Genomic DNA, 27,479 nt, shown 5'->3' with positions numbered 1-27,479 from the left:
CTGTCTTTTTAAAAGTAGAATAACTCCTGACATTCCTTTCACTCATTGTCAGTCTCTCTTTGGTCAGCTCTATGAAGTCAAGCCTGACTTTCAGCTGTCAGTTTTTTCTTACCAACAGATACTTCCTATATCAGAAAACCGGGCTCTTTGGGACTGTAATAGGTGAAATGCACTCTGATGTGCTGCCTAATAAACTACTCCAACACCCTTTGGCCAGTGCCTATGTAGAGTGCACTTCGGTGGAATCAAACTTCTTCCCATGTTAGCTCCACTTTCTCCAAGTCCTTATGCACCTTTTGCTAGCTCCGGTAGTCAGTGTTTTTATTGTTTGTTTGTTTATTGATTGATACCAGAGCACTTTTCAGCTCTGGTTTATGGCAGTGCAAGACATTGAACCTGGGACTTTGGAGCTTCAGGCATGAGAGTCCATTTGCATAACCATTATGCTATCTACCCTACATCTAGTCAATGCTTTAAGTTTAAAATAATCCTGAAGTCTGCTTTTTCTAATTGTATCTAAAAATAAATGATCAACATTTACAATGAGTCAGTAAGGGAGACATCCGGTGAGTGTACATCTTTGTTTAACCAAACAATACCTAAAGAAGTAATTAGGTATGCATACAAATATGTATTTGAAAGGTCATTCACAAATCTAGTTGTTACAGGGAAAAGACTGTATTAGAAATGACTGTGGTGGGGCTGAGCGGTAGGTAGCAAAGCGGGTTAAGCACACATGGCGCAAAGCACAGGGACCAGTGTAAGGATCCAGGTTCAAGCCCCCAGTTCCCCACCTGCAGGGGGTCACTTCACAAGCGGTAAAGCAGGTTTGCAGGTGTCTATCTTTCTCTCCCCCTCTCTGTCTTCCCCTCGTCTCTTAATTTCTCTCTGTCCTAGCCAACAATGACATCAGTAACAACAACAATAATAACAACCACAACAACAATAAAAAACAACAAGGGCAACAGAAGGGGAAAAAATAGTCTCCAGGAGCAGTGGATTCATGGTGCAGGCACCAAGCCCCACCAATTTAAAAAAAAAAAAAAAAGGAAGGAAGGAAGGAAGGAAAGAAGGAAGGAATGACTATGGTCTGGGAGATGGCACAGTGGATAAGGTGCTGAACTCTCAAACATAAGGTCCTGAGTCCAATCTCCAGCAGCACATGTATCAGAGTAATGTTTGGTTTGTTTGTTTTTTCTCTCTCTCGCTCGCTCGCTCTCTCTCTTTCTCTTCTCTTACCCCTCTCATCAATTTAAATATATATATGAAATGAACCAGATGTCCCAACAATGAAGGGTTGCCCTCTAGGATATGGTACACCCTCTGTGTAATGACCACTCTTTCAACAAATAATTTGCCAGAAAAATAATAGATGGAGGGTGGAACTTATGGATTAAAAGAGAAAAAAGATACAGATGTTATTAAAGACTAATATTTTTTAGATATTTTATTTATTTATTTATTTATTTATGAGAGGGATAGGAGAGAGAGAAAGAACCAGACATCATTCTGGTACATGTGCTGCCGGGGATTGAATTCAGGACCTCATCCTTGAGAGTCTAATGCTTTATCCGCTGCACCACCTCCTGAACCACAAGACTAGTTTAATATTATAGCAAGATGGCCATGGAATATTAAGTAGAAATTATAAAACATGAAGCATTATTCTTGTGCTCAACACACACAGTGTATGAAGTTTCAAAGGATAAAAACATAAATGCTAATATCCTGAGTGGCAGACTTATGGATGCTGTTTATTTTCTTAATTCGTATTTTCTACTTTTCCTATCATCTGAATGCATTGCTTTTGTTTTAGAGGGGAAATCAGGAAAGAGAAAAGTATCGAGGCCAGTAGGGAATGTTGATACAGAAGGAAGGTTGCTGTTGGCCTGCTTTGCCCACAGATGCCATATACTACCTCAGGGAAAGACCTGGAGCCAGACTGCCAGAGGCCCGTCTGGGTATCCATTTCTTCCTGCCTGCATGGCATGGCGGGCTGCTTAATCTTTCGCCTCTGTTGAGATTTCATTGTGTATTGTGAGATGAAAGGAGTAAATATGGGGGTCAGGTGTGGAGCACCTGGTTGAGTGTGCATGCTACCTTGCACAGGGAGATAGGTTCAAACCCTGACTCCTTGCCTGCAGTGGTGGGAAAGCTTCCCAAGCAATGAAGTCATGCTGCAGATGTTTCTCTTTGTCTCTCCCTTTCTGCCTATCCTTCCCCTCTAAATTTCCCTGTCTCTGCATAATAAATAAAATTTAAAAATTTTAAAGAAGTTAATATGAAGGACAAGCTTAGAACTGTATTTAGCAAGTAGTAATTCAGAAGATATATTTACTACTGTCATATCATTCTCATTATCATCATTCTCATCACACTTTTTCCTTTTCCTGTCACCCCTCTATGGGGTGATCCATATTGGAAAATAAGAGAGTTGGGAAGGTATGTCTGTATGCTGGGGGCCAGGGTCTAGTTGTTGTTTGAGCTGTGTTCTCTCCCTTCCTCTCTCTCTCTCTTTCTCTCTCCCTCTCCTTCTCCCTCTCCTTTTCCATCTCCCTCTCCTTCTCCCTCTCCCTCTCTCTCTATCTCTCTCTCTGTTTCAGATTTATTGGCCAAAGGAAGTAGCATAATGGTTATATAAAAGAGTTTCTTGCCTGAGGCTATGAGGTCCCAGGTTCAGGCCCCAGCACCAGCATAAGCCAGAGCTGAGCAGTACTCTGGTCACTCTCTCCTCCTCTTTCTGTTCTCTCTCATTAAAATAAAATATTTTTAACCTGGTGGTTGAAAAGAGAGTTAACATACAAAGCTATCGGGGGAGGGGATGGGATATAGAGTTCTGGTGGTGGGAATTGTGTGAAGTTGTACCCCTCTTATCCTATGGTTTAGTCAGTGTTTCCTTTTTATAAATAATAAATTTTTTAAATAAAGGATTTTTGAAAGATTTTATTTTTTTATAAATGAGAAGGAAATAGATATAATCAGGAAATGTGGGAAAATAAATGGTATTCAGAACTGAAAAATCAAGCTGCAGCCAGTAAGTCCTTGGCCACAAATGTTAGTATACTTGAGGTTCCAGCTACCCTCAGCTTCTAGAAAGGCAGAGCACACATACTTTACTAGTATCATGTTATATGGGACAATCAAGGTGTTTCTCTTTGATAGAATTAAGTACCTTAAAAAGGAGGCATGGGGCCGGTAGTGGCACACTGGCTTAAGCACACACAAGGACCGGCACAAGGATCCCAGATCGAATCCCTGGCTCCCCACCTGCAAGGGAGTCGCTTTACAAGCAATGAAGCAGGTCTGCAGGTGTCTATCTTTCTCTACCCCTCTCTGTTTTCCCCTCCTCTCTCAGATTTCTCTCTGTCCTGTCCAGCAGCAGCAGCAACATAAACAACAATTGAAAAAAGATGGCCACCGGGAGCAGTGGATTCATGGTGCAGCCACTGAACCCCAGCAATAACCCTAGAGGCAAAAAATAAAGTTAAATTTTTTTTTTAAATGAGGCAATTTATAACCAAAGATACTTGACAGGGGACCAGATGGTGGCATACCTAGCTGAGTACACATTAAAGTGCACAAGGACCGGTCCTGCAGGAGGGAAGTGTCATGAGTGGTAAAGCAGGACTACAGGTGTCTCTGTCTCTCTCCCTCATTATCTCCCTCATCCCTCTTGATTTCTGGCGGTCTCTATCCAAAAAGAAAGATATTTGACAGTAAAAGTACCACTCAGCAATAGTATAGTGAGGAGTCCTATACTCTAGGTGGGATTGTTAGGTCAGCCTGGAAGGCAAAAATGCAGCTTTTATCAGAAGTTTCATGGAAATTCCTTTACAAGAATATATCTGGTGGTCCGGGAGGTGGCGTAGTAGATAGAGCATTGGACTCTCAAGCTTGGGGTCCTGAGTTCAATCCCCGGCAACACATATACCAGAGTGATGTCTGGTTCTTTTTCTCTCTTCTGTCTTTCTCATTCATAAATAAATAAATAAATAAATAAATAAATTCTTTTAAAAAAATAATATATCTGATATACAAGCTATGCAGTAAGTTTTATGCAGCCAATTTTTTATCTAGGAGTAGAGAATAATTTGTTTCTTCAGGTGAGCTCCAAGAATTAGATGGTCTATATGTGGTCTTTGCCCCACCACCACCACCACCAAAGAACCCTTCAGGACCAGGAGATCCAGCCTTTTTTCAACTGTACACCCATCTAGGGTACATTCTCATTCTGTAAATCAGGATGTACTATGAATTCTGCAACAGGCAAGACAGAGTAAATGCTCAGTTGGCTCTTAAGATAGAAGTTAAAAACATTAGGAATAATGCCAAAAAGTGGTGAGCTCTAAATATGTAACCAGGAAGTGGTTATGAATGTGGAGGCATGAGCTCAGGGTGGTCAAGGAAAGTCTCCGTGATGGAGACATGTCTGACATGGAAATAAAAGGAGTGAGTCGTGGGAAGAGCATTCAAGGCACAAAGATGTGAAGATCCTGGGGTAGGTTCAGGCATGCCAAGTTGAAGGAACAGCAGTGAGACTGATGTGCTATGAAAGGATAAGTAGAAACGAGGTGGAGTATACCATCAAGTCAGCTTCATGGTATATTTGCTGAGTGGCACAGTAAAGGACTTCACTCTAATCATTGTTTGTTGTTGTTGTTTTGTTACTGAGTGCATATCACATTTGTATAACTAGACTAGACATCTGTGTAACATAACTCCATAGTATTTTGTTTTTTCATACTGCTCTGCGCCAACTTCTTCAGATAGAAAGGGAGAGACCGAGGCAGAGAGAGACGCCACAACACCAAAATTTTCCTTAGTTCCACAAGGGCTGAAGCTCAAACTTTCATTGTGCGTTGATGCTCCATAGCTTTTCTTCTGTTCATTTTCTTTTTTTTTTTTTTTTTTTTTTTTTGTTCTTCTGTTCATTTTCTCCCTTTATTTTCTCCTCTCTCTCTCTCATAGAGTGGTCTGTCTTCAGGACCCATCCTTGTTGAGTTGTCTAGGCAAGACTTAGGGGAACCATTCTAAGACCTGCAGACTTTATTCTCCCATGAAAAACTGTGTGTCTCAAATAATTTAATGAATAACTTTCATAATTACAGTACTCTTTTCAGGCTGTAAAGCAGGAACTCATTTCTTTATTCCTTCTGTTTGTTAGATCTTGAAATGCATCAGCCAGCTGGAACTTGCTCAGCTCATAGGAACTGGTGTGAAGACCCGATACCTGTCTGGATCTGGGCGTGAAAGAGAAGGGAGCCTGAAGAGTCATACATTAGCAGGAGATGAGTTCATGGGCCTTGGCCTTGGTAAGACACCAGACCCCCACAGCTGACTGTTGTGAACCTGCAAGTTAACCAAGATGAAAGGCTTCTTGTCTCATCAGGACTGTCATGCATATCTCTTCCTGTGTGCCAATTGACAGATATTTATTAATAAAAATGAAAGTGCTACTTCAGATCTCTTAATTGTGATTTAACTGTGAAATGAAGTGCCTGTTTTACCTAAATGTGTAGGATGCACTACTTTTCTTTCTCTACACACACACACACACACACACACACACACACACACACACACACACATAAAAACTGTATTGAAAAACAACAAAAGGGGGGAGCCTTCAAGAGCAGTGGATTCGTGGTACAGGCACTGAGCCCCAGCAATAACCCTGGAGGCAAAACAATAAATAAATAAATAATAAATAAAAACTGTATTGGAGAAATCCACTTGCTTTAGAGAAGCTACAAATTTAGTACATATATTAGAGGATTGGGTATGTATTTATACATTTTTTAAATCTATACTAAAAAGCTAATATCTCTTATCTCATTGGCAGGGTTTGTATTAAATGGCATTCTTATGAAAGTAGAATTATTTTTTTGGTTATATATTAGATTGGGAAACTCCTGTCAGTGAGATAACATGACAACAATAGTAGTGAGCAGAATAAACAAACATGCCAGGTCATACTCTTTTTTTTTTTATTATTGTTGTTATTGATGTTGTCATTGTTAGATAGGACAGAGAGAAATAGAGGAGGGGAAGACAGAGGGGGAGAGAAAGATAGACACCTGCAGACCTGCTTTTCACCACCTGTGAAGCAACTCCCCTGCAGGTGGGGGTCAGGGGGCTCAAACTGGAATCCTTACGCCGGTCCTTGTGCTTTGTGCCACGTGTGCTTAACCTGCTGGCGCTACTATCTGACTCCCGCCAGGTCATATTCTAAGCTCTTAGTTTACATATTTTAACTCATGTAATACTTCCTACAAATAAGATAGGGACTGTTACCCCTATTTTGAGGCAGAGGGTAAAATGACATAAAGTGACACTACAAGGAAGTGGCAGAGGGAGGTTTCAAGTTCTGATTGCCATCCGATTGTGCAGAAGTGGCTTTTAGATTCTGTGTACAGTGCTTGGAATAGGATAGTGTGGTGATTAAAAGCATGGATACTATGCAAATGACGAATTGTAATAGCTCCTGCTCCTTAGGGTGCATGAGAGGACAACTCTAGTGAAATCTTGGAAAGCAGGCTGTTCATTGAGTAGCTTTAAGCCTTTACATGTGATCGGAGCTCTGGATTACTATCAATTTGTTAGTAATTTTAATTTGTTTTTTATACACATGAATTTAAAATTCTAAATATGTAAAAGTTTATTAAGGGAGATAATACAAACAAGGGAGCTTATAATTATATATTTTAAATGCCAAAACCCAGTTTAATTTTATTTATTTATTTATTTCGTGCCTCTAGGGTTATTGTTAGGTGGGTCTCCATGCCTGCACTACAAATCCACTGCTCCTGGAGGCTACTTTTTCCCTTTTGTTGTATTTGTTGTCTATCGTTGTTGTTATTACTGCTGTCATTGTTGGATAGGGCAGTGAGAAATCGAGAGAGGAGAGGAAGACAGAGAGGAGGACAGAAAGATAGACACCTGCAAGGTGGGGAGCCAGGGGCTCGAACCGGGATCCTTACATCAGTCCTTGTACTTTGCGCTGTATGCATTATTTATTTTAATATTTATTTTATTTATGAGGAGAGAGAACCATAACATAACTGTAGTACATGAGGAGCTGGGAATCATAATCAGGCCCTCATTCTTGAGAGTCTAGTACTTTTATCCACTTCACCAACACCGTGGCTCCCTAAATTTAGTTTTATTCTGTCATCAGTTGAGGAAATTTTTGCCAGTGAATTCACATTTGTCTCTTAGTCTGTCTATATTGATGCACTAGGATACTGGAATGTGATTGATTTTGAATACGATTTTTCAGGTAATTTCGTGAGTGGTGGAGTGGATAAAAGACAGATGGCCAGCTTCCAGGAGTCAGTTGGAGAGACCAGCTCGCAGAGTGTGGTGGTAGCTGTGGACAGGTAATTATTTTCTTCTCTAGTGAAGCTGGATCACACAATGACTTGGACTTGTCAATAAAGTTACCCAGTATAAATGATTCCTAAATTGTCTGACTGTTGTAAAATGTTGCTAACTTGTCTGGTAGAGTGCACACTCTGCCGTTCAGAAGAATCTAGGTTTGAGCCCCTGGAACCACATGGCAGCATGACAGTTCCTGTGACCGTCTTTGTTTCTTTTCCTAATTTGTAATGTTTTGTTGAAAACTGGGTCCTTTAAATAAAGTAACATTCCTCACTTCCCACGCACCAGCTATTGATGTGTTTTTATTACCACTTGTTTATTTAATGACTTTTCTGGAAAACTATACAAAATATTTATTTATTTTTTTAATTAATGAGAGGGATAGGAGAGAGAGAACCAGACATCCCTTGGTACATGTACTTCCAGGGATCGAACTCAGGACCTCATCCTTGAAAACTCAGTCTGGTTTTTTTTTGTTGTTGTTTTGTTTTTTGTCTTTGTCATTTCTGGGGCTTCACTGCTCTTGACTGACTGACTTTTGGAGAAAGTAAAAGACACCACAGAACTGAACTTCCGCCAATGAAGTGGGACCCAGACCCAAAACTGGTTTGGCTGCATGGCAAAGCAATATACTATCCAAGAGCTATTTTGCCAGCCCCAGTCATTTTTTTTATTTTATTATCCTTAATTGTTAGAGACACCTAGATATCATGGGGGATAGGGGAGATAGATAGTTAAGATAGAGACAGAGACAGAGAGACACCTGCAGCACTGTTTCACCACTCACAAAGCTTTCCCCCTGCAGGTGGGAACTGGGGGCTTGAACCCAGATCCTTGTGCATTGTAATGTGCACTCAACCAGGTGTGTGCCAGCACCGGGCTCCCCATCATTTTTTTTTTCTTTTACCAGAGCACTGTTCAGCTCTGATTTATGGCCCAAGGATTGAACCTGGAGCCTCAAAACCTCAGGCATGAAAATCTTTCTTTTTTTTAAATAATTTTGACTTATTTTAGAGAGATACAGAGAGAAAGACCAGAGCACTGCTAAACTTGTTATGGTGGTACTGGGGACTTCAGAGTCTCAGGCATGAGAATCTTTTGTATAACCATTATGCTGTCTCCTCAGCCTTTTTTAATAATTTTGACTTATTTTAGAGAGATACAGAGAGGAAGACTAGAGCACTGCTAAACTTGTTATGGTGGTACTGGAGACTTCAGAGCTTCAGGCATGAGAACCTTTTGCATAACCATTATGCTGTCTCCTCAGCCTGTCTCGGTCGTTTTTTTGGTTTTTTTTTAAAGATATCTCCCCTCATATGTGTGTGTGTATGTGTGTTTGTATTTAATACTGGTTAATTTTCAGAGCTCAGTTCTGAAGAAGTTGATTTCAGTAATTTGGGGCTAGTGTTTCTTTGCTGTTGTGGGGGAGCAGCTCTCTGGAGGTCCCTGCTCCACCCCTCCCACTGTGGTCTTGTGCTACTATAGCCTGTCTCCTGCCCCTCTGTTCATATACAATTCACATTTTATGTCAGTATAGACATTTCTGTTTATTAACTAGTTCTGTACTTTTGATATGTCATCATTTTTAATTATATTTTTCCTAGTGATTTAGTAATTATTGACAAAATTGTGGTATAAAAGGGGTACAATTCCATCCATTTCCCACCATCAGAGTTCCGTATCCCCTCCACTCCAGTGGAAGGTTCCCTATTCTTTACCCCTTTGTGAGTAGGAACCAAAGTTCTTTATGGGGTACAGAAGGTGGAAGGTCTGGTTTCTGTAATTGCTTCTCCGCTGGACATGGGGGTTGACAGGTCGATCCATACTCCCAAACTGTTTCTGTCTTTCCCTAGTGGGGTAGGGCTCTGGAGAGGAGGGGTTCCAGGATACATTGGTGAGGTCGTCTTCTCAGGGAATTCAGGTTGGCATCATGGTAGCATCTGCAACTTGGTGACTGAAAAACTAAGTTATAAAGCAGAACAAACTGTTTAATAATCAAGAACCTAAAGGTAAGAATAGAGCAGATGAGATTTGGGGTCTTCATATGGGAAGAAGCTAGGAAGTCTATTCTAGGTACACTCCAAGGTGTCCATGTCTACTAATTTTTGCCTGGGCTTGACAGCTAACATGCCTGTGGGCTGAAAGTATTGTCTGGGAAGATGATGTCAGAGTTGGGAATAAGACTAGAAAACTGGATCAGGGCAGAGAGTAGCTCCCAAATATGGGAAAAGTTTATAAATACCATTAACTGTAAACCCCATCGATCTGACCTAGGACCCAGGTCTACTCATATTTAGCACAGGAGCCTCTGTAATCTCTGCATCCCTGTCAGCCTGAGCTCACATTCCATGGTCATATCTAGGAACATTCTAAGCTGCATTCATTTCAGGACCAGTCTTCCATGAGTGACAGAGTATGTTGGCCCAGCCTCTACCTTTCTCTTCTAAGTGTTTGAAAGTGACATTTAAGCTTCCAAATCTAATGCCATTTTACTATGTCTGCAATTGTCTTCCTAGAATTTTCACTGGATCTACCAGACTGGATGGAAATGCAATAGGTATGTATGTGTTTGACTCACCTATGACAAAAAGCATCATGTTACAACTGATAATAACTAACAGGGACCTCTGTGTGTGTTGTTGGGTCTGACCTATAGTTGACTTTGTTCGCTGGCTGTGTGCTGTGTCCATGGATGAGCTGGCTTCTCCCCACCATCCTCGAATGTTCAGCTTGCAGAAGATTGTGGAGATATCATACTACAACATGAATCGAATTCGCTTACAGTGGTCCCGCATATGGCATGTGATTGGAGATCACTTCAATAAGGTAACTCTTCAAATTCAAGGAGTACAGCTTCATTCTGCTTTCCTCACCCCACCCTCCCTAAAAGGGCCAACAATTAAATTTTAGAGAAAAAGTACAAAGAAATTCACTGTAGGGCGAGGGTAGGTGCATAATGGTTATGCATAATGGTTATGCAAAGAGACTCTTATCCCTGAGGTGCCAAAGTTCTAGGTTCAGTCCCCTGCACCACCATAAACCAGAGCTAAACAGTGCTCTGCTTAAAAATAAATAAATACATACACAAATACATAAATAAATAAGGAATTCACTGTAAGGGGGTAGGTGCTAGAGTATCTGGTTGAGTGCACATGTTATATTGCTCAAGGACTCAGGAAAGCTTCATGAGTGGTAAAGCAGGGCTGCAGGTGTCTCCGTTTTTCTCCCTTTCTATCACCCCTTTCCCTCTCAATTTCTGGCTGTCTCTATCCAATAAATAAAGATAGTAAAAAAAAAAATTTTTTTTTTTAAGAATTCACTGTATTTTTTAGGTGCCTATAAGTTATTTCTGTGAAATTAAGGACAGTTCATTCAGAATAACAGCATACTTGTGTATTAGAACTCACAGAGAATGCATGAAAATTCTGGTGGTATTGGGAATGTTAATCCTCTGTATGCAGGATATAGGTTAATACCACAAAGGTCACTAGTCAATGGAAAAATATCAGTCTTTGAAAGCACTGTTATATTAATGTGCTTTCTGAATACCAATATTAGTTATTAGTTATATCCCCCATAGTTCATCTATTAAATTTACTGTTTCCTCTTGTTTTTTCCTTTTGAACAAAGGTCTTATGTGTGTGCAGTTCCACTGCTTATGGAAGGCTTAAGGCTTTCTGTCCTTTTTTTTAATATATATATTTATTTATTTATTCCCTTTTGTTGCCCTTGTTTTTTTATTGTTGTAGCTATTGTTGATATTGTTGTTGCTGGATAGGACAGAGAGAAATGGAGAGAGGAAGGGAAGACAGATAAGGGGAGAGAAAGATAGACACCTGCAGACCTGCTTTACTGCCTGTGAGGTGACTCCTTTGCAGGTGGGGAGCCAGGGGTTTGAACCAGGATCCTTACTCCGGTCCTTGCACTTTGCGCCACATGCACTTAACCCGCTGCACTACCGCCCGACTCCCCCCCCCCCTTTTTTTTTTAAAGATTTGTTTATTTATGAGAAACAGAATCAGAGCATCACACTGGCAACACAATGCGGAGATCGAACTTGGGACCTCATGCTTGAGGATCCAGTGCTCCATTACTCCACCTCCCAGACCACAGCACACACTTTATCCCCCCTTTTAATTTCAGGTAGCAACAGACAGCAAGAAAGAGAGAGGAAAGATACCAGCACACCACTCATGGAACATTCCCTAGTGTCATATGTGATGCTCCCATGTTGTACCAGAGGACTAAACTTGGGTCCTCATGCATGATCGAGTACATGTTCTACCAGCTGAGCTATCTCCTAGCCTGTTACTTTTTTTTTTTTTTTTTTTGGTAGAAGCAGAGAGAGAGGCCACCACACAAGGACCTGTGTAAGGATCCTAGTTTGAGCCCCCGGCTCCCCTCTTGCAAGGGTGTCGCTTCACAGGCAGGGAAGCAGGTCTGCAGGTGTCTTTCTTTCTCTCCCCCTCTCTGTCTTTCCACTCCTCTCTCTGTTTCTCTCTGTCCTATCCAACAACATCAATAACAACTACCAAAAAAAAAAAAAAAAAAGGACAACAAAAGGGAATAAATAAATACGTTTTTTAAAAAAAGATCTGTGAAATCCTTTGTTCTTTAAGAAACAGTTATCCAACATTATTCTGGTTAAATTTTTTCTTCTCTTCTTTCTCTTTTCTCTCTCTGTCCATTTTTTACTTGGTAGGAGAGAGAAATCGAAAGGGAGGGAGGAGGCAGACCTGCTTCACCACTGTGAAACTTTCCCTTGCAGGTGAGGATTGGGCTCTAACCTTTGTCCTTGCACATGGTAAGGTGTGTGCTCAATCTGGTGTGCCGTCATCTGACCCCTCTAAATGTTTTTCAACACTTCAGAGTTTGGATTCCATGTTCAGTGGTACTTTTTTGGGAGGAAACATAAAGTTAAGCAGATTACTTTTCCTGCCTGCATTTTTGTTGTCAAGTCTCAGTTTTCTATCTGCCACTTGTGAGTAAACTTGGGACATAGGCTGGCAGATAATAATTAGGCATTTTGTGGTTGTTAACTTCATTACAAACATTCGTTCCACCCAATCAGTACTACTTAGCATAAAGTTGTGGTAAAACTCAGTTGCTCACTCAGAGTTTTCATTCTTAACAACCATCTCAGAAGGATGTTCTGCTTCTCTTAGGAAACGAGCACATGAGAGTCTTATGTGCTTTAAGAAATAGGTGACTGAATTCAGTTGTAACTTAGCCCCAAGGTTTCTGACAGGGTTGCTGGAATAACCAACCTCGTGTTCTTCTAAACCAAAGTACATGCATGTCCTGAGGGGTGCAGTGCAGGGGTGTGTGTGTGTGTGTGTGTGTGTGTGTGTGTGTGTGTGTAGTGCAGAGCACTACTCTGGCATATTTGATGGTAAGGATTGAATTTAGGACCTCATTTTTTGTGTGTGATCTTGCATCATTAAACTAAAACTTACAGAGGCTGAGCTAACAAAATAACTCACTTGAATAGTACACTACTTTGCCATGTGCACAGTCCAGGTTCAAACCTGGCCTCTGTCACATTGAAGGAATCTTTGGTGCTGTGATTTCTTTCATTTTCCCTCTCTACCTCTCTATCTCTATCTATTATAATAATAAAAAAGGAGAAAAGAAAAAATAGCAGTCATTGTCATGAAATATTGTTTCCTCCTTGATTGTGTTTTCACAGCACAGTTGGTTTGAAGACAAACTCCATTTTTATTTGCAGAGCCCCATATCTGAAGTTGTCCGCTGTGCCTCTTTCACCTCACTTCTTATTCCTGCTCAGGTTGGCTGCAACCCCAATGAAGATGTGGCTATCTTTGCTGTTGACTCATTAAGACAGCTCTCCATGAAGTTTCTTGAGAAGGGAGAGCTAGCCAACTTCCGTTTCCAGAAAGATTTTCTGAGGCCCTTTGAACATATTATGAAGAAAAACAGGTATGTGCATTGTTTTAAAAGACCCTTGCCTAAGTCTCTCTTGAGGGCCTAAAAAAGACTTCCTGATACTAACCCAGTGATTAGTTTTTTTGCCCTTTGGTGGAAGCAAGAGAGAGGGTATTACACTGTTATAGTTTCTACATTTTTCTAAGCCATTTTTTGGGGGAATAATGGTTTACAGTTATTGATATGTGAGTAGATGTCTGCACAGCACTCCCACCACTAACTCAGATCTCTTCACCATCATGTCCTGGTAAAATAGCTCACCTGGATAGTGCACTTGCTTTTTCATGTGCACAGTCCAGAATCAAGCCTCGCCCCCATCATATTGGAGGTAGTTTCCATGGCATCTTTAAATATCAGTTTTTTTAAATATTTTATTTATTTTTATTTATTGAATAAAAATGGAAACTGTGAAGATAGAGAGGGAGAAAGAGACACAACACTGATCCACTTGTGAAACTTACCCTTGCAGGTGGAGATAGCAGACTTGAACCTAGGTCCTTGCATATTGTACTATTTACTCAGCCAGACACACCAACATCTAGTCCCTGCATAACTTTTTTTTAAAATCCTTATTCATTTATTGGATAGAGACAGCCAGAAATTGAGATTAAGGGGGGAGATAGAGAGAGACACCTGTAGCACTATTTCACCACCCATAAAGCTTCCCCACTGCAGTTGGAGACTAGGGCCTCCAACCCAAGTTCAAGTCTACCCAGACTGATTGAGCTCTGGAGACATCAGAAATAAACAAACAAATAAAAATTACTAAGTAGGGCAGGGGAGATAGCATAATGGTTATGCAAAGAGACTGATGCTTGAGGCTCTGAAGTTCCAGATTCAAACCACCAGTACAACCACCCCATATGCCTGTACCACCATAAGCCAGAGCTGAACAGTGCCCTGGTTAAAAAAATAATAATAATTACTAAGTGTTTTTTTAAGTGCTATTTCTGTGTGATAAGCTATGCTCATTCACTTCTCTTCCCACTGTCCAAAGTACAAATGACATGGCTGTCCTGTTCCTTTCTCAGGTCTCCAACCATCCGAGACATGGTGATCCGCTGCATTGCCCAGATGGTAAACTCTCAAGCAGCCAACATACGATCAGGCTGGAAGAATATCTTTGCTGTGTTCCACCAGGCAGCGTCAGATCATGATGGGAATATTGTAGAGCTGGCCTTCCAGACCACTGGCCACATTGTCAGTAAGTGACTTTCCCCTCCTGTATTCGACCTCAAGTCTATAAAGGAAGTCTATAAAGGAATACTTCCTATTCCACTCCCAAAAAGTGCTTCCTTTTAGCTGTACTGTGATAGAATATTGTACCGGATGGTATGCTAAGCATCAGATTTGTGCACAACAGCCCAATGAAGTGAATACAGTCTACCTTTGTTATTCACAGGTTTCATATTTGTGAATTCACTTACTTGTTATTATTATTATTTTTTTTTTTTACTAGAACACTGCTCAGCTCTGGCTCGTGGTGCAGGGTATTGAACCTGGGACTTTGGAGCCTCAAGCACAAGAGGCTCTTTGCATAACCATTATGCTATCTACCCTCTGCCCACTTGTTAAAATTAATGTGTGCTCACAAAACCAACACTCCTATAGCACTTTTTTTTTGGGGGGGGGGTATTTTATTTATTTATTTATTTATTTTAGATAGAGAAATTGAGGAGGGAGATGGAAGGTCATGCAAAACCACACCTGCAGCAATACTTCTGAACTTGTGAAGCTTCCCCCACTGCAGGTGGAGACTGAGGTTTGAAACTGTGTCCTGGCACACTGTAATGTGTGTGTGCAAGCAGATGCACTACCATCTGGCCACCAGTTTTGTGGTTATTTACTGACGTGTTGAATGCTAGGGAGATAGCGTAATGGTTATGCAAAAAGCCTTTCATGCCTGAAGCTCTAAGGTCCTTTATTCAATCCCCAGCACCAACATAAACCAGAACTGAGCTCTGATAAATTAATTGATTAATCTAATTAAATAAAAATAATAACTTACATGTAGATTCACAAAGCAGTAAACTGCTGTATTCACTCAAGGTGCATGATCCAAATGGAAGTCAAACACAGAGGCTCACGGCCTTATTTAGCTTGGTTACTGTAGCAAGTCTCCTTTTTGTATTACTTGTTTTTTGCTGCTGATCTCTCCATTTCAAATGACCCTCAGACAGTCTGGGAGGTGGATCAGTGGGTAGGGCACAGGACTTTCATACATGAGGTCTTGAGTTCAGTCCCCTGTATCGTATATGCCAATGTGAGGTTCTGGTTCTCACTTACTCTCTCCCTTTCTCTCTACACCTCACTAATGAATAAATGAAATCTTAAATAAAATGACCCTCGAGGGGGCAGGGGAGGTAGCATAATGGTTAAGCAAACAACTTTCATGCCTGAGGCTCTGAAGTCCCAGATTCAATCCCCTGCACCACCATAAGCCAGAGCTGAGCAGTGCTTTGGTAATAAATAAATAAATAAATAAATAAATAAATAAATATAACCTTTGAGTGCAGTGCTGAAATGGTACCTAATATTCCTAAACACACTACAGTGTGCAAGGACCAAGGTTCGAGCCCCTAGTCCCCACCTGCAGGGGGAAGCTTCACAATAGGTGAAGTAGAGCTGTAGGTATCTCTCTGTCTCTCTCTCTTTCTGTCTCTTCCTCCACTCTCAGTTTTTCTCTGTCTCTTTCCAATAATAAAAAATAAAGAAGTAGAAGTCAGACAGTAGCACAGCGGGTTAAATGCAGGTGGCGCAAAGTGCAAGGACCGGCGTAAGGATCCCGGTTTGAGCCCCTGGCTCCCCACCTGCAGGGTAGTCGCTTCACAGGCAGTGAAGCAGGTCTGCAGGTGTCTGTCTTTCTCTCCCCCTCTCTGTCTTCCCCTACTGTCTCCATTTCTCTCTGCCCTATCCAACAACAATAATAACTACAACAATAAAACAACAAGGTCAATAAAAGGGAATAAATAAATAGTAAAAAAAAAAAAAAAGATTAAAAAAATAAGAAGTGTATGTGTGTTAGATAAGGATTGTTCAAGTGTGAGTTAAAATGCTATAGACTCTAAGTCTAGTATTAACTAATTCAGCAACACATATTAAATAAGGTGTCTTTAGGGAGCTGAAAGATAACTCATTTGGCAGAATACACTTTTACCATGCACAGAGATCTGAGTTTGATCCCCAGGGTCACTGCATGGGAGCACCTTGCACAGATGAAGTTCCATAGATTGTGGAGCGGAGTTATAGTATCTCTCCTGTCTATTTCTCTTTCTGCACATTCGGTCATGGTGGAGCCAAAATTCCCATTCAGACATTCCTTTTCAGAGATGCAATTTTCCTCTGTTTTAAACTAGCCTGGACTCCCTGATCCTGCCTGTGATAATTTAATTGAATATTTACTGGTCTTGGCCTTGTAGAAATCCTAAGTTACTGCATCATCTTTTAGGTCTGTTAACGTTTTTTTTTAAATATTTTATTTATCAGGTAGAGACAGAAATTGAGAGGGAAGGGGGACATAGAGAAGAGAAAGAGACACCTGCAGCACTGTTTCACCACTTGTAAGCTTCCCTCCTGCAGTGGGTACAAGGGACTTGAACTCAGATCCTTGCACATTGCAATATTAATTATTTTATTTTGGATAGAGGCAGAAACTGAAGAGGAAGGAGAAATGGGGAGGGGGGGGTAAGATACCTGCAAGCACTGTTTCATGGCATGTAAAGCTTCCCCCCTGCAGGTGGGAACCGGGGTTTGAACCTGGGCCTTGCACATGGTAATGGTATGCTTTACTGAGTGTGCTACTGCCAGCTGAGATTGTGTGTGTGTGTGTGTGTGTGTGTGTGTGTGTGTGTGTGTGTGTGTGTGTGTGTGTGTGTGTGTGTGTGTATACACACACGTGTACATGAGCACACTTGTGCATGTGTGTGATTAGTGTCTTCCTTGCCCTTAGAGCTTTGAGATCCTTGAGGGAATAAAATTTGGTCATCTCTGTTGACCCATGACTAACAACCATACTTCACACATAATTTGAATCCAGTAGATCTTTGATGGATGACTATTTCAACCTTTGCATAATTACTTGAACTTAGTAACCAGTTTAGTCCAAGCTATATTTAATGCAGTCTTCCTAAAATAATAAGGGAAATTATCTCCCAGAGATAAAGAAACCTTCACATAGATTTTCATAGGTGATTATCAGAGAAAGAGATGTAAAAAGTGTATTTTAACCCACATTTTAAACCTTGATCTTATGAAAATTATACTTTGTATTTCCCCAGCAACAATCTTTCAGCACCATTTTCCTGCAGCCATCGATTCCTTTCAGGATGCTGTAAAGTGCTTATCAGAGTTTGCTTGCAATGCTGCTTTCCCGGACACTAGCATGGAAGCAATCCGCCTCATCCGCTTCTGTGGGAAATATGTCTCCGAGAGGCCTAGGGTATGTTTGCTCTGGCTTTTTAAAATGCATATTTACCCTAAATTAGGTATTGGAAAATGTTGCCCTTCGAGGAGTTACACCTTTTTTCTATTGTTTCTGTGTATGGGATGATTTATTTATACTGATCCTTTTTCTTTAATGGCAACAGTGGAATTGATTAGTAGGACCATGTGCACCCTTACTGAATAAGTATTTTTAGAACCTTAGATTGTTCCATTTCTCTTCCTTTGTTCGGTCTGTGTCTGAAAAGGGTTTTTCTTTGTAGGTGTTACAAGAATACACAAGTGATGACATGAATGTGGCTCCTGGTGACAGAGTCTGGGTTCGAGGCTGGTTCCCCATCTTATTCGAGCTCTCCTGCATTATTAATAGGTGCAAGCTAGATGTACGGACAAGGTAACCGTTTCCCAGGACAGTGCCCCTCCCATCACAAATGAACTGCAGTCACCTACTCACCTGACCCCCTGCTTCTCCGCTGTTCTCTTCCTGCACCCCATTCCCTCTTCTGCACCTGGCTTTATTTTCTCCAGAGGACTCACGGTCATGTTTGAGATCATGAAGAGCTATGGTCACACCTTTGAAAAGCACTGGTGGCAAGACCTGTTCAGAATCGTGTTCAGAATCTTTGACAATATGAAACTCCCTGAGCAACAGTCAGAGGTAAGTGCTTTATAAGATGTGAAGAAATCCCCTCTCACCTTTTTGTTACTCTATGTATTCTGTTACCACCTACATGGAACCCTTAAATATTGAACTAATAAAGGTGGGGTTTTTTTGTTTTGTTTTGTTTTTGCCTCTAGGGTTATCATTGGGGCTTGGTGCCTGCACTATGAATCCACTGCTCCTGGAGGCCAATTTTTCCATTTTTGTTGCTCTTATTATCGTTGCTGTTATTAGATAGGACAGAGAGAAACCTCGAGAGAGGAGGGGAAGACAGAGAGGGGAAGAGAAAGATAGACATCTACAGACTTCTTCACCAGCAGGTGGGGAGCTGGCTACTCAAACCAGGATCCTTCCACCGTTCTTTGTACTGTGCACTATGTGTGCTTAACCCACTGCACTATTGCGGGGCCCCAGGTGTTGTTGTTGTTTTTTTTTTGTTTTTTGTTTTTTTACTTATTTTTGGATAGAAACAGAAATTGAGAAGGGGAGGGAGATAGGGAGAGAAAGAGACAAGACACCTGCAGCCATGCTTCACCACTTGTGAAGCTTTCCCCCTGCAAGTGGGGACCGGGGGCTTGAACCTGGGCTCCTGTGCACTATAGTATATGCGCTTTCAAGGTGTGTGTGTGTGTGTGTTTATGTTTTTTTTTTTTTAAATAAAACACCCTGGGTAGGGGAAATAGAATATGGTTATGCAAAAGACTTTCATGTCTAAGTCTCAGAGGTGCCAGGTTCATAAGTCAGAGCTGCTCAGTGCTCTAGCTAACACAAGTAGTCTGTTAGGTTTTAGGTTTACACATTATTTACTTCTAAGTTGATATCCAAATAAATTTATACTTTTATCCAGTTCTTCTTTAATTTTATTAGTAATTTAATATTATTTTTCAAAATTATAAGATAGCAGGTATAATTCCACACTGTTCTACCACCTGAGCTCTTTGTCCCCATTTCCTCCACTGGAAAACTCCCAAAGTCACAGATTTGGGTTGAGTATTATTTTTCTAACTCTCTCTCTCCCTCTCTCTCTCTCTCTCTCTATATATATATATATATATATATATATATATCCCTTTTTTTTATGGTCCTGCCTTCTAAGTCACACCTATACGTCTTACTACTTCCAACTCTCTTTGGGTCCTGATGGAATTGGAATTCAGAGCCCTCTGATCGTCTTCCCCTAATATTCCTGCACTTCTGGGAATATGGACCAAAATACTTTATGAGTTGCAGAAGGTGGAGGTCTCACTTCTGTCATTGCTTCTCCCCTGGACATGGATGTTGATCCATAACCCCCAACCTGTTTCTTTCTTTCCTTAGTGGGGTAGGGCTCTGGAGAAGTGAGGTTCTGGGACATGTTGGTGAGGTATTCTCCCCAGGGAGGTCAAGATAGAATCATAGTAGCATTTGCAACTTGGTGACTGAAAGGTGGTAAGATATAAAGCAGGACAAATTGTTTAATATGCAGGAACCAAAAAGTAGGAATAAAACAGATGGAGAATAGAGGTCTTTGGATGGAAAGAAGCTAGAAAGTCTATTTTAGGTATGTTCCTAGGGACCCGTGACTTTAGTGATTTTTGCTTGAGCTTGGTAGCTAACCTGCAGGTGGAAAAAAAAATATTGTCTGGAAAGATGGTGTCAGAGTTCAGAATAGGACTAGAAAGCTGGATTAGGACAGAGAGTAGCTCCCAAACTTGAAGAAAATATATAAATACAATTAACTGTTTATCCCATTAATCAGGGCCCATATCTATTTATATTTAGCATAGGAGCCTGAATAGCCTCTGAGCCCCTGTCAATCTGAGCTTGCAGTCCATGGTCACAGCTAGGAACACTATAGCCTACACTCATTTCAGGACCAGTTTTCCATATGTCAGAGTAGGGTGACTAAGCCTCTCTTCGGAGAGTGGGACAGTCCCTATCGCTAGTTCTCTTTTCCAGTTCTGATGGCAGTGTATGAAAGCTCCTGTTTCTACATACTCTTCATATTTATTTTCCAGTTCTTCATACTTTAGCTAATTATTGTTAACTTGATAGGCCAACAATTATAGTAACCTAATAGACCCAAAGAAACCAGACTTATCAGTTCGTTGTCTTTTATGGCTTCTACTTTTGGAATCATGAGTACTAACCTTTCTCTTTTTTTTTTTTTTTTTAACATTCTTTTTTTTTTTTATTTTTTATTTTATTTTATTTATTTATTCCCTTTTGTTGCCCTTGTTGTTTTATTGTTGTAGTTATTATTGTTGTTGTCATCGTTGTTGGATAGGACAGAGAGAAATGGAGAGAGGAGGGGAAGACAGAGAGGAGAAGAGAAAGATAGACACCTGCAGACCTGCTTCACCGCCTGTGAAGCGACTCCCCTGCAGGTGGGGAGCCGGGGTTAGAACCGGGATCCTTCTGCCGGTCCTTGTGCTTTGCGCCACCTGCGCTTAACCCGCTGCTCTACAGCCCGACTCCCCTAACCTTTCTCTTGTCTATGATTTTATAAATCTTTTGTATAGTTTCTTTGGTAATTTAATGACACTTTAAAACATATAGTGAAAATTATATTTTAACATGATTTCACATTTGTCTTTTCCAAATCATAAAGCCTTTTGTATTACTCTGAATGGATGCTTAATTTTCTGTCATATAGACATACTTAACTGCCAAACTGCTAAACATTATTTTGCTTCATTTCTATAACAGTGTGGTGAAATATCTTTGTTTGAAAGCTTTCACCTACAGAGCTTTGACTATTTAGGACTCATCCTTGAAAGTAGTGCCACTGAATTAGCAAATATAAACATTCTAAAATCTATTGATGGGGCAGGAGGAGAGAAGGAGATAGCATAATTGTTATGCAAATAGACTCTCATGTCTGAGACTCTGAGGCCCCAGGTTCAATCACTGGCACCACCATAAGCCCGAGCTAAGCAGTGTTCTGGTTTAATAATAATAATTGTAGTAGTAGTAAGGTCTGGGAAGACAGCATAATGGTTATGCAAAAGACTTCATACCTGAAGCTCTGAAGTCACAGGTTTAATCCCCAGCACTACCATTAGTGAGAGCTGAGCACTGCTGTGGTCAGTCAGTGTCTCTCTCTTTCTCTCACTCTCTCTCTCTTTACCTCTCTGACTCAAATAAACATTTTTTTTAAAAAAATAACATTCGTTAAAATAATAATAAAATCAGCAGAAAAGCTCACTTGATAATATTCTGCTTTGCCATGTGTACAGCATTGATCCAATGCCAGACCCCACTGCATTGAAGGAAGCTTCAGTGCTGTGCTGTCTGTTCACTCTCTCTCTCTCTCTGCCTCTTGATCTCTCTGTCTCCATCAATAATAATAAATCAAAAAATAAAATAAAATAAAGACTGCATACTCCCAAACTGCTTTCTGAAAGAGGTTTGCCAACCCCATCTTACCACACAGAGAATGGTTTTTAAACATTATCTTTTTCCCCCCCCAGAAATCTGAGTGGATGACAACAACTTGCAATCATGCACTTTATGCTATCTGTGATGTGTTTACCCAGTTTTATGAAGCTTTGAATGAAGTCCTCCTTTCTGATGTATTTGCACAATTGCAGTGGTGTGTAAAACAAGGTACTATATATCTCTAGATGTCACTTTTCTTGACATGGTTGTTAATGAGAGATTAGCTTTTTTAATAAATAAAAACAGGTATATCCCACCTACAGGAGGGAAGCTTCATGAGCTGTAAAGCTGTGCTGCAGTTATCTCTCTTTCTCCTTCCCTCTCAATTTCCCTCTGTCCTATCAAATTAAAAGATAAAAAAGCAAACACATGAATGTAATACTTAAAAAATAAAATGTATAAATAAATTTATTTAAATGCATATTTTTAAATTTTATTGAGACAACAAAAGATTCCTCCAAGTAAATTTAAAGAATTTTATTTATTCATGAGAAAGATAGGAGGGGAGAGAGAAAGAACCAGACATCATTCTAGTTCATGTGCTGCCAGTGATTGAACTTGGGACCTCATGGTTGAGAATCCAATGCATTATCCCACTGTGCCACTTCCCGGACCACTACAAAGCATTTCTTTAGGATGCACTGTAGTTATTTTAATACTTTAAATGATGTATTTGTGTGCTGTACTGTTTTGCCTACTTTTTTACATGTTTGAATTCTTCTACAAAAGATTTCTTGAATGTGCAACAAAAGAAGAAAGATAACAAAGTTAAGAGGAAATGGGAAAAAATGCACTGCATGAGTTAAGATTAATAGCTTCTTCAGCAGGAATGCTTTATTTGATATGTGTTTATTTTAGTGTATACTAGAAAAATACCCACATGGGCTACAGATAATTTAGGTTTAGGACCAAAGTGAAGTCTTTAAAAAAGTGACTTGGTTTGGGGGCCAGGTGGTAGCACACTGGGTGGGTTGAGCACACGTAGTGTGAAGCGCAAGGACCTACACAAAGATCCCACTCTGAGCCTCGGCTCCCAACCTAAAGGGAGGTTGCTTCGCAAGTGATGGAGCAGATCTGCAGGTGTCTATCTTTCTTTTCCTCTCTATCTCCCCCTACTCTCTCAACTTCTTTCTGTCCTACCCAATAAAAATATGGGAAGAATGGCCTCTAGGAATAGTGGATTGGTAGTGCAAGTACCAAGCCACAGTGATAAACATGGAGGCAAAAAAAAAAAATTTACTTGGTTTAAAAAATAATACGGCATTTGATAACTATAGTGTTAGCTGTCATGTTTAACTAAATCTTTAGAAACACTGATCCAGGGGCCAGGTGGTGGCACACCTGCTAAAATGCTCACATTACTATAGGCCTAGGGCCTGGGTTCAAGCCCCCAGTCCCCACCTGCAGGGAGAAAGCTTCATGAGTGATGAAGCAGTGCTGTAGTGCTCTCTTTCTCCTTCTCTATCTTCCACTTCCCTCTAAATTTATCTCTATCCTATCAAATTAAAGCAAATAATTAAAATTTTTTACAAAAAAAAAATTAGTGTAATAGTTTCCATTTTCTTTTACTATTTTCTATATTTGGAGACAGGTTTCTGTTGTTTTAAAATTGATTTCTTTGTTTTAAGAGAGAGAGATCAGAGTACCACCTTAGCATATTCAGGGGCCTGGTGATGGCACACCTGGTTGAGAGCACACATTACCACTTTAACATGTTCAGTACCAAAGCTTAAACCTAGGATCTCACATATGCAAGTCCTGGTCTCTACTGACTGAGCTTTACCTTCCTGTCCGCAAGAAGCCAAATTATTAAATAGTAAACTTTTTTAAGATAAACATTTCTTATTTCTTTATTTTTTTGCCACCAGAATTATTGATAGGTCTTGGTGTCTGTATGACTCCTCCATTGCTAGGAGCCATTTTCTTTTTCCATTTTCTATGATAAAGGATAAGAAAGAACGAAAGAAAGGAAGAAAGAAAGGAAGGAAGGAAGGAAGGAAGGAAGAAGGAAAGAAAGAAAGAAAGAAAGAAAGAAAGAAAGAAAGAAAGAAAGAAAGGGTAAGAAACAGAAAGACAGACACCTGTGAAATTTCCTCTCTGGAAGTAGGGACTGGAGGCTTGAACCTGGGTCTTCATGCATGGTAACATGTACAGTCTACCTGGTACACCACCACCTTGCCCCCTAACTAGCAATTTTTTTGTGATCTGGAGATGGTGCAGTAGGCTCTTAAACATGAGATCCCAAATTCAGTCTCCAGCACCATCTATGCCATAGTGATACTCTGATATTCATTCTATCTGTCTGTCTATCTCTGTCTCTCTCTTGAATAATAAATCTTGAAATAAGCTAACGTTTTTACCCTTTTCTATCCCTAGCAATGAAACTATGATAATTTTGTCTCTCCATAGTTTATTTGAACTATACAAATTTTGTTAAAATACTGTTTGTATCATTGCTTCATGAATTAAAAGTCTAAGAACCTGCCAGTTGGATAGTTATCACCTTACAGTATAACATATTAGATTGGAATTAAAATTGCACTTGAGCTTTGATTAGTAGTAATAGCAGTGGAACTTTATTCAAAGATACTACTTTATTTTGCAGATAATGAGCAATTGGCTCGATCAGGTACAAACTGCTTAGAAAACTTAGTAATATCCAATGGAGGAAAATTCAGTCCTAGTGTCTGGGATGAAACATGCAGTTGTATGTTAGATATTTTCAAGACAACCATCCCACATGTGTAAGTACTACTTACTATCTTTTTGTTTAATGGATGTCTTAGAGCTCTAGCTTGCCCTTCACATTAACCATTTTCTTTCTCTTCTGTTCCCATAAGTTTGCTGACTTGGAGACCTGTAGGAATGGAGGAAGAGTCATCAGAAAAACATTTGGTAGGATTTTTCTTTTTTGGTTGTCTTCTCATAAATCTCATAGTTAAAATTAAGTAACCCAAAGAATTTTTTTTAATTATTTATGGAAGTAAGTTTTAAAAGGCTGTAAGATCTTAAAACTACATGTATTTACTAAATATTGTCAAAAATAAAGAGAAGTACTAGTAAGTCAATAAAACCGTAGTTTACATTCCCAGTTCTTCCCTTCTTTCTTTCTTCTTCTTTTCTTCCTTCCTTCCTTTCTTTCTCTCTCTTTGCCACCAGGGTTATTGTTATTGCTGGGGCTTGGTGCCTGCATGACAAATCCACTGCTCCTGGGAGCTGTCCTTTTTTTCTTTTTATTTGATAACAGAGAGAAATTGAGAGGGGAGAGGGAGACAGAAAGACAGACACCTACAGCACTGCTTCACTGCTCATGAAGCTTTCCCCCTGCAGGAGAGGGCTAGAGTATTGGACTCGGCTCCCGACCTCCTAGTATTTTCCTTTCTTTTCTTTTTAATATCTTATTTATTTATTTATTATATAAAGGGAGACAGAAATCGAGAGGGAAGGCAGTGATGGGGAAAGAGACACCTGCAACACTGCTTCACCACTTGAAAAGCCTTCCCCCTGCAGGTAAAGACAGGGGTCTCGAACCCAGGGCCTTCTGTATTGTAACATGTGCACTCAACCAGGTGTGCCACCTGCCCCCCCCCCCCGTTTTATTTGTTTGCTTGCTTGCTTGTTTGTTTTGTTTTGTTTGCCTCCAAGGTTATTTCTGGGGCTTGGTGCGAATCCACTATGAATCCGCTGCTCCTGGCAGCCATTTTTTTTCCATTGGATAGGACAGAGAGAAATTGAGAGGTGAGGGACAGACAGAGAGGGGAAAAGAAAGACAGACACCTGTAGACCTGCTTCCCCGCTTGTGAAGTGACCCCTCTACAGGTAGGGAGCCAGCGACTCAAACCAGGATCCTTGCACAGGTCCTTGTGATTCATACTATGTGCGCATAACCCAGTGCACCACCACCCAGCCCCTTCCCCCCAGTTTATGTGACATCACACGAATTTGAAATTTGGTCTCATCTGACACCTCAGTATTAGCTTTTTCATAGTCTTAAATATTCTTTTCAGTGCAGCCTTGCCTGTAAGTGTACATCATTATTATAACTTATTTAACGAATTCTCCCTTGTTGGACTCTCAGGCCAATTCCAGTGTTCATTTCATGTAATTATAAACTTTGGTGTAAATAACATTATTACTTTTCTAAATAAAGAATATTTTTCGGGAGCCGGTCGGTGGCACAGCGGGTTAAGCACACAGACTGGCATCAGGGTCCTGGTTCAAGCCCCCGGCTCCCCATCTGCAGGGGGTTTCATTCACAGGTGGTGAAACAGATCTGCAGGTATCTTTCTCTTCCCCTCTGTCTTCCCCTCCTCTCTCGATTTCTCTCTGACCTATCCAACAACGACAGCAACAGCAATAATAACAACGACAATAAACAACAATAGCAACAAAAGGGAAAAATATATATATAAATATTTTAAAAAGAATACTTTTCTGGGGCAGAGGTAGATAATGGTTATGCAGAGAGACTCCCATGGGAGTTGGGTGGTAGCGCAGCAGGTTAAGCACACATGGCACAAAGTGCAAGGACCGCCATAAGGATCCCAGTTCGAGTCCCCAGCTCCCCACCTGCAGGGGAGTCACTTCACAGGCGGTGAAGCAGGTCTGCAGGTGTCTTTCTCTCTCCCCCTCTGTCTTCCCCTTCTCTATCCATTTCTCTCTGTCCTATCCAACAATGACAACATCAATAACAATAGTAACTATAACAATTAAAAATAAAAAGAGCAACAAAAGGGAACATAAATTAAAAAAAAAAAAAGAATTAAAATAAAAGAAAAAGAAAAAAGCTCTCATGCCTGAGGCTCCGAAATCCCAGGTTCAATCCCCCGTACCACCATAAGCCAGAGCTGAACAGTGCTCTGGTGTTTCTTTCTGTATCTTTCTCTCTGTGTATCTCCATCAAAATTAAAATACTTTTAAAAGAATTTTTAGGGGGTCGGGCGGTGGCGCAGTGGGTTAAGCGCATGTGGCGCAAAGTGCAGGGACCGGCGTAAGGATCCCGGTTCGAGCCCCCGGCTCCCCACCTGCAGGGGAGTCGCTTCACAGGCGGTGAAGCAGGTCTGCAGGTGTCTATCTTTCTCTCCCCTTCTCTGTCTTCCCCTCCTCTCTCCATTTCTCTCTGTCCTATCTAACAACGAATTGTGTCAACAAGGGCAATAATAACCACAACGAAGCTACAAGGGCAACAAAAGGGGGGAAAAAATGGCCTCCAGGAGTGATGGATTCATGGTGCAGGCACCGAGCCCAGCAATAACCCTGGAGGAGGAAAAAAAAAATTTTTTTTTTTTAGTGGTCCAGGAGGTGGCACAGTGGATAAAGCATCGGACTCTAAACCATGAGGTCCTGAGTTCAATCCCCAGCAGTACATGTACCAGAGTGATGTCTGGCTCTTTCTCCTCCTATGTTTCACATTAATAAATAAATAAAATCTTTAAAAAAAAATTTTTTTTTTAAAGAAAAGAATACTTTTCTCCACCAATGAAATAGTTTTTATTAGGCTATATAAGATGCTTCTCTATTCTCAAATAACTCTAAAGTCATTAGGTATTAAGAATCATGGGAGTCAGGTGGTAGCACAGCGGGTTAAGCGCACATGGCGCAAAGCAAGGATAGGCAGAAGGATCCCAGTTCA

General features: G+C 40.6%; 1 protein-coding gene across 2 annotated transcripts in view; it reads left to right on the top strand.

The window, feature by feature from the left end:
• The window catches only part of ARFGEF2 (ADP ribosylation factor guanine nucleotide exchange factor 2), a 120,138-nt gene that overhangs the window by 68,009 nt on the left and 24,650 nt on the right, over positions 1-27,479 (top strand). For both annotated transcript variants that reach the window (XM_060185680.1, XM_007526712.3), the window contains exons 22-33: positions 5,165-5,312; positions 7,280-7,379; positions 9,897-9,937; positions 10,037-10,206; positions 13,169-13,320; positions 14,358-14,530; positions 17,604-17,764; positions 18,030-18,160; positions 18,295-18,424; positions 21,880-22,015; positions 24,453-24,591; positions 24,688-24,742. In XM_060185680.1, the coding sequence (XP_060041663.1) occupies positions 5,165-5,312; positions 7,280-7,379; positions 9,897-9,937; positions 10,037-10,206; positions 13,169-13,320; positions 14,358-14,530; positions 17,604-17,764; positions 18,030-18,160; positions 18,295-18,424; positions 21,880-22,015; positions 24,453-24,591; positions 24,688-24,742 (1,536 nt within the window). The remainder of the gene's footprint in view (positions 1-5,164; positions 5,313-7,279; positions 7,380-9,896; positions 9,938-10,036; positions 10,207-13,168; positions 13,321-14,357; positions 14,531-17,603; positions 17,765-18,029; positions 18,161-18,294; positions 18,425-21,879; positions 22,016-24,452; positions 24,592-24,687; positions 24,743-27,479) is intronic.

The sequence above is a fragment of the Erinaceus europaeus genome, chromosome 1 (genome assembly GCF_950295315.1).
Source record: "Erinaceus europaeus chromosome 1, mEriEur2.1, whole genome shotgun sequence".
NCBI lineage: Eukaryota > Metazoa > Chordata > Mammalia > Eulipotyphla > Erinaceidae > Erinaceus > Erinaceus europaeus.
Note: the sequence above shows the minus strand (reverse complement) of the source record. Positions and strands in the feature narration are given on the sequence as shown.